At 41.8% G+C, this 11,833-nt stretch overlaps 1 protein-coding gene across 1 annotated transcript; it reads right to left on the bottom strand.

The window, feature by feature from the left end:
- Window positions 1–263: 263 nt before the first annotated feature.
- On the bottom strand, window positions 264–9,003 carry LOC134455813 (zinc finger protein 37-like). Its single transcript, XM_063207169.1, has 6 exons — window positions 8,889–9,003; window positions 7,644–7,793; window positions 6,523–6,584; window positions 5,922–5,988; window positions 4,076–4,370; window positions 264–2,107 (listed from the first exon to the last, which is right to left on the bottom strand). Exons 1-6 carry the CDS (start codon window positions 8,895–8,897, stop codon window positions 1,104–1,106), a joined length of 1,587 nt encoding a protein of 528 aa, XP_063063239.1. The 5' UTR covers window positions 8,898–9,003; the 3' UTR covers window positions 264–1,103.
- Window positions 9,004–11,833: the final 2,830 nt, after the last annotated feature.

Here is an 11,833-nt window from a genome sequence, read left to right on the forward strand (position 1 = left end):
AGTGCGGTGTGATCCGGTTGATTAGCCCTGTTTTAAACAGAAGCACAGAAATTCCTCGGTGCCACTATAGAATATTTGTATTTTAAAATGTCAACCAATCAATGTATCAATAGCATTTTTATAGCACATTATCATACACAACTGCCATTCAATGTGCTTGAAAATGTTATAGAAAGTAAGAGTATAGATAATTAAATCTAACCAAAAGGTAAGATGGAAATATTTTTTTATTATTTTGAATTTCTTTTTAAAACATACCACCATTGAGTGCAGCTCTGATTTGAACAGGAAGCTGGTTCCAACATTTGGGAGCATATTGGCTAAATGCCATTTCACCCTGTTTGGATATTACCTTGGCACAACCAGTAGAGGAGACTCTGTAGACCTAAGGCATCTAGAATATCGCCCATATATATTTAGGCTCTAGGCCAGGAGTGCTCAACTGGCGGACCCAGGTCCGGATGCGGACCCAAACGCAGTGTCATCCGGACCAAGACAAAATCCATCTGTATTTAATATGTATAAATTATACATGAGATTTCGCTGCCATGCGATCTATAGGTGTATTTCTGCGAAGCCAGTCTTATGACAAATAAAAGTATCATCACTGTGACAACTCAGTGAGTGAGCAAGAGGCCAGTGGGGCCAGCGAGTGAGGCTATTTTCGGCATCGGTCCGTAGCGACTTTTTTGGACCCTGGAAACATACGAAATTTAGCGAGTGGACCTTTTCAGTTTCTAGTTGAGCACCCCTGCTCTAGGCCTTTGAGTGACATATGGATAATCAGAAGCGTTTTAAACTCAATTGTACATCTCACTGGGATATCACGTCTCCGCGATTGCCTGGTGTTTGGGGTTGTTCATTGTTACATTACATTACATTGCATTTGGCATACGCTTTATAATCAAAGCCACTTGTAATCAAGGACATAATCATCATCATCATCAACATAACTAGCAGAAACAAAGTGCACAGGAAATATACAGAACAACAAGTGCAGATGTAAAGAAGGGTTGTTTTTTTCTTCTTCAGTAAAGTAGAGTACACACACACACATACACATTATGTCTAGAGTCTGGCCTGGGACTAGGGCAGCTCAAGCATTAGTTTAGTAGTAGATAGTCTTTACTTGCTTCTTGACAGCTGAAAGAGGTGTGCTTAGTTCCTGCACTTGAGTTCTCATCTTGCTCTCTGCCTGCCTGCTCTTTTTGTTCTCCTCCACAGTGGGCCTGTTTCTGGTGGGTCTGGAGCGTCTGTACGTAGCTAAATCTCTCACCACAGGTGGTGCATCGGTGAGGTTTCTCTCCGGTGTGAACACGCAGGTGCGTCTTGAGGATGTCAGGGCGACAGAAGCCCTTCCCACAAACTGGGCAGAGATGAGACCTCACCCTCGTGTGCGTCAACTTGTGCAGTTTGAGGCTTTGAGCCCTGGGGAAAGTCAGTCCACAGTCTGGGCAGAGGAACGGCTTTTCACCCGAGTGCATCACGAGGTGATTTTTCAGCCTGTATACACTCGGGAACGCCTTAGGACACTGAGTGCACTGATATGGCTTCTCGCCCGTGTGCTTGCGCATGTGTACCGTTAGGTGCGGAGACGTGGTAAACCCCTGCCCACACTCAGAACACATGAAGGGTCTAATGCCGGTGTGGGCTTTTTCATGATTTCGCAGGCTACTGAGGCTGAAATACCTTTTGTCACACAGTTTACAAGAAAAGGCCTTTTCGGCCGTGTGCATATTCTGCAGATGAACTTTCAGGCCACTAGTATTGATGAACATTTTCCCGCATTCCTGACACTGATGAGTCCTCTCTCTTACAATGCCTTTCTCCTTGTTATCATGCACCCACAGAATGTGGGTCTTCAGTTGATTTTTCTCCTTGAAGGCTCTTCCACAAATTGTGCAAGGATATGGTTTTTCCTTGGTATGTATCCTTTCGTGAGCGCGGACGGACGCTGGTCTTGTAAACCGCTTCCCACACGTGCCACATTCATGAACTCTGGGTTTTCTGGATGTCCTCTTTCTGCGTTGTGCTTGCGCTTCTTCGTGCTTCACTTTGTGCTTTGGTTGTCCGGCAGCTGACCGTGGCCTTTTCTGTGTCCTCTGACCTGGGAAAGAGGACAGACTTGTTAATTTATGAATATTTGCTCATTTCAATGGCACAGCAGACAATATTTTAACATTGTGTTTTGAAAATATACAGTATGTGTCAAGTGAAATCGGTTTTATTGTCAATTTCTTTACATACAAAGAATTGAAATGACGTTTCTTACTTTCCCATGCAGACATAGAAATGGACATGGACTTAAGGTGTGGACATAGTCATAGACAATTATACATAGACATTACACATATTATTACACCTAGAGTAGCTAATACAATACCCTCACGGCTGTATTGTCAGTTTCTTCATGTGCAGGTCAGTGCCAAAAAAGGGTTTGCACAATGAGAAATAATAACATGCTTCAATACATTATTCTACTAACTTCCATCCAGTTTGCTAAAATGTATATTTGTATTTCTGTGTGTTCAATTCCATATGAAATAGCTATTAAAACATTTTTTTTACAAAGTGAATGTTTAGGTGCCCCTGAATATATCAAATGGTACAACAACAACAACCTGTAAAACTAGAGAGTGCAGACCTCCGCCAAGGAAGCTGGACTTGACTTTGACTGTGTCGCACCCTTTTTTAAAGTCTTCCTGCCCTCTTTTTGTGGAGTAAGAAACTGGAATGTCAAAATTCACCCTGTCCCACAATTCAATATGCGGTCACTAGGGACGTCTAGATTTCAATGGTGAAGAATCTTGAAAAAAATCCTGGGCCCGGATTGTGATCGGATCATCACCACCAAAATTGTATCACTTGTTCCTTTGGTCATTTTGTACAACTCCACAAAATGTCATCCAAATCCGGAGTAATTGCGAAAAAAAAATGGTACAAAGGGAAAATTGAAAATTGCTAAGCAAATACAGTGTATGCTATGGAGGAGTTTTGCCTACAGAATAAGACTTGAATTCTGTGTGGAAAAATAGATCAAATAGATTGTTTGCATTGCGGCGACTAACTTAACCATTGTTTGTCAGTTCTGTAGTTCTGTATAGCGCTTTTCTAGGCACTCAAATATGCTTTACAGAACACAAAACATAAAACAAAACAGATATAGACAAACAGAGGCTCAGCAGGAGTAGATGAAAGTACAACCAATTTATTAAACTTACTTTTCTGTTATAAGCTCAACAGATGTGGTTAGTCTATGCACAACTTTGAAATAACTTCAAAGTTCAAAATGTTACTTTTAAAAGGGGTGTACTCAGTATTGGCATGCACTGTATGTACTTATTTTAAAATGACAGAAATGACAACTTAGTGAGTGTGGCAGCACGTACATACATCCAATGACCGGAAAGTGCAACGCAATCGGAAGATTAAAACTCGGGAGAAAAAAAATCACAGCTCACAGCTCTCACTTTACGCACATGTGATGCCTAAAATATTTTCACTACACAACAACCTGCGTCCTATTCCAAGAACAAGGTTAAGTGATGAACCTGGCTTATGTTAACCTAAATGAAGTGGTAAACCTGATTATAGATAGTCCACAGGTGTCATAGCTAAGAAAATGTGGACTCCAGATGATTTACCACAACCTCAAGGGTTAAGGGCCGTACACACACAACGCTGCTATTTGCTAGCTTCTCGCTTGCTCGCCTACTTGCCTCTCTTTCATGGAACGTTCGCTGAAAGTTCCCGCAGCTTTAACTGCCAATGAACAGGCAAGAAGTACCGAACTCTGCCTTCCAATTGGTTACTCGCTTACTAGCCTCGCTCGAAGATAAAATATTTTTAACTCGGGATCCGCCCACATCGCATCGCTTGTACAGTACTCGCCTACTCGCCTGCTAGTCTCGCTGGAACACATTGACATTCTATTGAGTTCATTCGCTGAGCGAGTAACTAGCAGCAACGTTTGTGTACGGCCCTTTACATAGCCTGGTCAACTATTTAGCCAGGTACTTGGAATACTCCCCTGGAGAGCAGAGGTAGACAAACACAGATTTTTTTCAGTACTTACGGTCAGCAGTGTGATCATCATCATTGATGTCATCAGCTTCATTAGGGATGTAATCATTATCGTCATTGAGGTCATCATCGCCATCATCACCATCATCATCATCATCATCATCATCATCATGCTCCACTGGCGGCAACAAAAACACCCCGTCTGGGTTGAGTTTGGGTCCCCAGTCCTCCAGTCTAACGGAGGACCTCAACGAAAGCCTTCTCCATGCTGATGTTGCGTCGCTGTGGAGGGACCCTGAGAGGGCAGCGTGCTGCTTCTCTGAGGAAGGAGAACGGTGCTGACTGACCTATGAAGTGAAAGTAAAGAATGTGCAGTTACTTTTCAGTATTTTATTTTATTCTGCTATTTTCTGTCTTGCTCTTACTTTTTGGTGAATAAAAGACAAATGTACAGTGTCTTGAAATAAGCCTCCATGACATACGGTGTCACATTGGTCTGTTGGTATGGGTTGGTTCTGACCAGGGGTACAGGATTTGGCTGGTTAGCTTTGCCGATTAGCAAGTCTGCATTTTCACAAATTCGTGCATTTCCCACATCCACTTCGCTCATGATGATTGGTGGGTGGGCGAGTTTTACAGGTCTGTGGTTGGGCTCCTTATAATTCCTCCATGCATCCAATGCCCGTCTTCCATATAGCTTTCTGATCAACCGTAAGTCAGTCAATAACGTGGCACGTAATTGGCTGAGCAAACTGTTGGCGGAAATGAACTCCGTGAAATGCGCACGACCAATCATCATGAGCGAAGTGGATGTCGGAAATGCATCAATTTGTGAAAAAATCGTTCAATTTTGGCTGAATTCACTAGCCTAGCATTTCCCATTGAAATGACTGGAGGCGGGATTTATTCACTCTCTCCAGTTCTTATACTACCTCCATGGTTCTGACAGACTGGCATCATAAAAAGGCGTGTTGGTCCAATGCCCTTAGTTGTGGAGGGCACCACGGTTTTGAGACATGACCAGGCACTTGCAAGGCAAATTGTTTTCCCACGGCTTAACACAAAAATGCTGAGCTGTGCCTTGACCAAAGCCATCCCTAAACCTAACCTGTCAGTAAAGCAACATTTCTGCAGCTTAACGTTTGCCAACAACAGAGAAACAAGTTGGGATCAAGCTGAAATTCTGCCCAGACCAAAACCATCCCCTAAACCCTACCTGTGTTGAGCACAACATGCAAAAACACGGTGCACACAGGCAAAGACGATAAGAATTGTTGTTGAATTTATACACATTGTCGTAATGCCATGTTGGTTCTGATGATCATTTAATTCAGTATTTCTCAACATGGGTCCCGGGGCACCCTGGGGTGCTGCAGGCCCCGCTCAGGGGTGACGCGGAAACATGCCTGATAAATAAATTATGGAATATAATATTTGTCTACATTGATAAGTTAATGTTAGTCAGTGGAATCTTTCATCTGCGATTTACGCACAATAAAGTAAATATAGGTCGCCCCAGTCAGCTGCAACTTCGAACGTAGGTCGTGTGACGTCTCCAAATGTGTTACTTTTCTAAGCTTGTGTGGTATTGGATGCAATGTCATATTACTGCTAGTTGGTTTGGGGTGCCTTGAAATTTTTCATGAATTGAAAGGGTGCCTCGCCTAAAAAAGTTTGAGAAACACTGATTTAATTTATCTTGAAATAAGCCTCTGTGACATGGTCTGTTTGTATGGATTTTAACATGTAGGTTGGGGATGAAGAATGTATGCAGTCTTAAGCAAGTTATGGGGAATAGTATTTAACATCAAACATAGAACAGAACAAACATAATTTGACAAATGTCTCACCCTGACATCATGCACGAAACAGCACACATAGACAATAGTAACAGGTACCTCGGCTCTTTTGGACTGGACCTTTCGTGGTTTCTTGGCCTGCTGTTGCACTGCATCCTGGGACTTCCTGGAAAGTCAATGATGGACAACAACATAGGAATGATGACTGCCGACTTCACATCAGTCACATGTACATATAGAGTAGTGGTGTGCATTGGCACTGCCCTTACAACTCCATTTGATTACGATTCGTGAGGTAACAATTTGATTCAAATCGATTGTCCGATTCTACGATGCATTGCAATGCATTACATCTCTACTGAAAGCAACAACAACTTTTGCATCAGTTATGAGGCAATACAAGCAGTCTGAACAACATTTTATTAGCTGTTGTGTGTATCTTGCAGCTTTCAATGCTTTGAATTGCTTTAATGTAAAGTTAATTTTCTACGGCAATGCCCTTGGCAGTGTTTGAAACTTATGAATATGCTGAATATACTGCATTGATTATGGCATTTGCCGAATCGATTATTGAATTGCCTTGCCCCGCACTGCGATGCATTGCCAAATCGATTATTGAATTGCCTTGCCCCGCACTGCGATGCATTGCCGAATCGATTATTGTTGACACCGCTGATGTAGAGGAACCCAAAACTCCTACCTCCTCTCAACCTCCAGCTGCCTCTGCAGAGACAAGATCTCACCGCGTAACCCTCTGATAATCTGTTACACACAGACACAGACAAACACACACATGGTGCCAATGAGTAAAATAAAACAGAAATATAAAAGACCAAATAAAGTGATAAGTCCATGTGCCATGTGTCCACACATATTTGAAGAACCATATCTCAAGAGTATACTGATGCGTTATTGGAGATCTACAAGGTCATCAGCAGGGCTGATAGTATTCAGGCTCCATGCCTGATTTCAGGCTTGATAGAGTTTGCAAAAATAAAAACATTGATAATAATTAGCCATTAGGTTATTCTTTTCTCAGAAAGTGTTACAGGTTCAGGGTTTTCTTCTACTATCAGGCTTGAATATTGGTCATACACAGGCTATTAAATGTTTGAATAATGTGTCAAAATAGGCCTACGTTACGTTATGCTATCATTCATGTCTAATTACGCCACAACTTTTTAAATTAGTAGCAAGAAGCATCTTTGTTAGTGGTAGAATTACGTTTCAAGTAGCTTTGAGTTTGTAATAACTGATTTAGCTGGCTAGCTACTCCTAGGCCCCCGGTGTTCAGGCTGTCTATTGCCTTTTAAAACGGCGTTTGTTTGGCATTTAATCTCATGTAATACTTGACGAAAAAGAAACTGATGTTGTACCATCTAATTATGCCCCAACTTTTAGAAGTAGGCTACTAGTGGAATATTACATTTTAGATAGCCAGCTGGCTAGCTTTGTGATTCATTCTAGGGACTGGGCTCAACTGAATGAGTCAGTTCGCCCCCTGTTGTCACGGAGGTGAATTGACGTCATCGACGTCGTTGAATTCTCGGCGGGAAAAATTCACCACGCCCTTTCCTGCATTCGCACGCAGGACGACTATGAGGGAATACCCCCCGCTGACAGTACGGCTATGCTTTACCCCGAAGTCTCACAGTATGACTATGTATCACCCTTTAATAACGTTCCACGCCACTCTCTGCTAGTTGGCATCCATTACACTCTTCCCCCTAAACCTCATCCAGGTCACGGCACCAGACTGAGGTGTTACCGCACAGTTCCACGCCACACTCTGCTAGTTTGCTTCCGTTACATCTGCATTACCTGTTGGGCCTCTGAGAGCTTGTCGCCTTTCTCCTGCAGTCTCTTCTGCAGGTCTTCCACTTGCAGCCTCAGCAGCTGGGTGGCTGATGTGTGGTCACTCAACGTCTGGGAGGACTCTGCCTCTCTCTCCTGCACCTCCAACAGCAAAGCCTACAGCAGGACCACACATGACATTTTGATTTCAAAAGTTAGGGAGTGTGCCATGCCATGCGATCCCTTATGAGCTGCACAAGATGGTCAACATGACTAGTAAGTGTGCTGGGCTGCCACTAAATAGCATGGCCACGACTGTGGACACAACAGTGGCGAGTGCGACAAAGGCATAGGCTACCATCTGTGTCAAAAGTGAAAGTTAAAAAGAAAAAGAGAAACAGTTTCTTTCAAATGCAGATAAACTTATCTGAGTAACCAGTAGACCTGTTTACTTCTTACAATCAGCTGACTCTGCAATGGCTGGATCAAGGCACCCTGCCACCTTGCACAGGTGAGGCATAGGCCTACCTATGCAATTTCATGTGCAATGAAGGCCTACACTGTGGAGTGCTGTGTCACAATGACAATAGGAGCTGGAATTTCCCAGGTTTCTTTCATTAGGTGGTAAATGGTTGTAGCTAATGTAATGGCATGTGCTAATAAATTGACTTTTACATTGACACCTTTGATGGTGTATCACATCCCTTATATCAGGCATGTTGCCCTCTGCCCTCATTCCAAACAGAGAAAGATAATTTACAAAAAAGTAAGTTTGCAGCTTTGCATTTTGGATCCTCCTTTCATCTTTGTCCTATAGGGGGGTTCAGGAGACACTGTCTATGTGTGCATCATCAGACTAGCCTACTGTAATGGCACAAAACAATTTTCCGTGGCGTGGGCTACCTGTAGCCTAATGTCAATTAATCGACTGGTTCTCGGGTTTCAGTCATGCAATTGGTGATCGGCACAGCCAGTAAGTGCATATCAGCCGTCTTCTTTGTGAAATGACAACGTGTGAGTTTTTACTTTTTATGTAGGCCTAGGCTACAGGACTGTTAGGCAGACGCATGATAAAAAACACACACTCGTTCAAAAATACTTCCGATCGAGCCATGCATAGAAGATACTATCCGAGAGTTCAGTAGAATACACGGGTAGGTAGAGTAGGTCTGGTTGGTAGGTCTATGGGTAGGATATGATACAAGGCGAAACAGCTCTGAGCAGCGCTGATCCGTGATTTTGGTACTCTCGTAGATTAAGCATGGCACTTACCGCGTCCATGATGGTAGTTACTGATTTGCTTTTGTCCGGTTTGTCCAACGCTTTGGCTGTAATCGTGTGCGAAACAGAGAATTCACTTTACTATTTGTTGTCACTTATTCCTTCTCCAAGTTGCGTATTGTAGGCTACCCCAAAGAACAGCGACACCAAACGTACAGGAGTGCAAGCTGATCTAACGCATGATCCATATTAATAATAATAATAATAATAATAATAATAATAATAATAATAATAATAATAATAATAATAATAATTGTATTTGTATAGCACTGTGTCATACAAGGCATGTAACTCAAAGTGCTTAACAAATGAAAAAAAAAACATTTTAGAGATAGATTTAAAAGGAGAGGTAGGCTATAGAGGAGAGGCATCTCAACTCTAATAACTTGATATTAATGGTGAAACATACAATTTCAAAGGTGTTAAGATGAAAAACCCTAAACGTCATCTTTGCGACGCCATCCATACTTCCACCCAAACATTTGATGATTTTGGCACCACATAAGTTGACGGAGTCTTTCGTTCAGGCTGTGGGGTGGGATGTGGGCCCATAGAGGTAGAAAATAACACTAGAGAGGACGCCATCCCCCTTTTTACGGCAATCTGTAGCGGCTATTATCTGTAGGTAGATCAGAGAACTGGAAATTAACGGAGGACGAGGCTCACCTCGGTCAAAAATGACTTAATCATGTGAAAATGTCCACCAAGGACAATAGTTGAAGTGTGTTGCTGACTATATTAATAAAATATATTATTTGATTTTTAAATGTATTTTATCGACTCTAGTAGATATTCGATTTTAGTAGATATTTAGCCTGCCATTTCAAATCTGGTGTTTGATTAATGTGTTACTTCATATTCACACAGTTTTAGTTTCCCAGTGCTGGCTCAAATTGCTGTGTCCTCTCTAGTGTTATTTTCTACCTCTATGTGTGGGCCGCATGGGGCCCTGCTGACTGGGAAGTCAGCCTGGGCTGGGCCACACACAGTACAAATAATAATAATTTAAAAAATCCAGGCTTGTTCTACCAAATACTGATTTCTGAACTCTAAAGTTAACACATTACTTTTGTTGTTTTAGAGTGAATAACATCTTGTTTTCTCAATGGCCTAGTTAGAATAAACCACTAGGCCTATTTGCCAAACACAATACAAGTTCCAAGGCCTTCTCCAAAATCAGCCTTTCAGACAGACACAAGCATGTATGGATTTATGTAGGCTATTCATTTCATTTTGGTCTTTTCAAAATGTAATGAAACATAACACCGGTTTTAAGGTCCCTTCACTGGCTACCACTGTCTTACAGACTTGATTCTACAGCCCTATGCTTTTTTTCCCTTTTTTAAATAATTCATCAACAACCAAGGATCTGAGTCCTAGCCTACCTCACAGACATGCTACAGATGAAATGCCCACCCAGCCAGGCCCTTAGATCAGTGGTTCTTAACCTGGGGTGCGGGCACCCCCTGGGGGTGCGTCAGAGAATTCAGGGCGTGCGCTGAATTTTGTTTGTGTTGAGGTTGTGACCAAAATTCTGCTTCCAAACATTATAATTAGGCCAAATCAAGACCAAATTAAAACATGGTTTGGTCCCCATGTAAAGTCATTCAAGTATTGATTAATGTCTAAAGCTAGAATCATTCTAATTAATCACTCAAATCATTTTTTAGTGCGTATACACGTGTAGACGCTTGGGTTGGGGGTGCGCGGCTTGTCTTGGGCACTGGTTAGGGGTGCTTCAAGAAAAAAGGTTAAGAACCACTGCATGAGTGGGGACCCATATCTCGAGGGCCATTAATGGTTCACCTCACAAACCTAGAATAAATATTAAATGAACATAAAATCAACATAAAATAAAATTGAAAATAGGTCTGTGGTTCACCATCACAATGAAGAGAGGCCCGTAACTCAGTAGTGTAGTGTAGCAGTTCACCCAACTGGAGTCAGCCAATTACTGCCAAAGACTGCCACCTGCTGGTGTACACGCGGTAGGCCTATCTGCATGCATGAATGGTGTTTGAAATGACCACACGCTAATGAGCTCCTTATAATTAGACAATAAAAAGGGTTTTTTTTTTATTTATTTTTTTTAGGTCATTTTTTTAACATCAAACTTCAGTATTCATGTTCCAGTGCATCGATTCCATTGTCATCTCATTTCGTTATTCACTGTCATTTCACAGATATTATTACTTACAGATATTATTATTTACATTTCACAGGTAACACACACACTGAGCACAGCAACATGCACAGAGTATTAGTCCAGTTTTTAAAGGAGTATTGTCAGTAGGCCTATTTGCCCTTAAACCTGTTCTAAATGATTCTGTTTGCATGTGTGGAAGAGGGCTGTGGTACCACCAGAATACCTCCAAAATATAGACCCATTCACAATGATGCCAACGTGGACAAACACTCACTGGCAGAGTAAGGTAGGCTACTTAAACAAATCTATTATTAGCAAAAACATAAACTTGAAAAGGTAAATTAACAAAGTGACTCTTCGAACCCCCTCTCTCTCTCACACACACACACACACACACACACACACACACACACACACACACACACACACACACACACACACACACACACACACACACACACACACACACACACACACAATATGATTTATTTCCCCTTTAAGGGAGAATTAAGGCTGAATACAGAAAGCATGAACTTGTTAAGTAAATCAACAAAAAATTTGAACTAAGCCCTGAGGGTGTTGGCTACTCTCCAGAGACCAGACTAATCTTGTTTTAAAACTGAACATTTTAAGATAGAATTCAAAGAATAAAACTGGAGACAAGGAGAATATCAAAAGAAGACATATTAGATTATTAAAACAATAAAACTGCAGTCATTATCCCCCTAGAAAATATGGGACATACTTCATAGAAATTGTATAATTTCATAAAAATAGCACAAACATACAC

This window comes from Engraulis encrasicolus, chromosome 1, assembly GCF_034702125.1.
Source record: "Engraulis encrasicolus isolate BLACKSEA-1 chromosome 1, IST_EnEncr_1.0, whole genome shotgun sequence".
In the NCBI taxonomy this organism is placed as follows: Eukaryota; Metazoa; Chordata; class Actinopteri; order Clupeiformes; family Engraulidae; genus Engraulis; species Engraulis encrasicolus.

Coding starts and splice junctions, on each gene's coding strand:
- LOC134455813 (XM_063207169.1), bottom strand. Junction 6,585..7,643: donor AGCTCTCAGAGGCCCAACAG/GTAATGCAGATG, acceptor TGTGTGTAACAG/ATTATCAGAGGGTTACGCGG. Junction 2,108..4,075: donor TGATGATCACACTGCTGACC/GTAAGTACTGAA, acceptor CCTCTTTCCCAG/GTCAGAGGACACAGAAAAGG.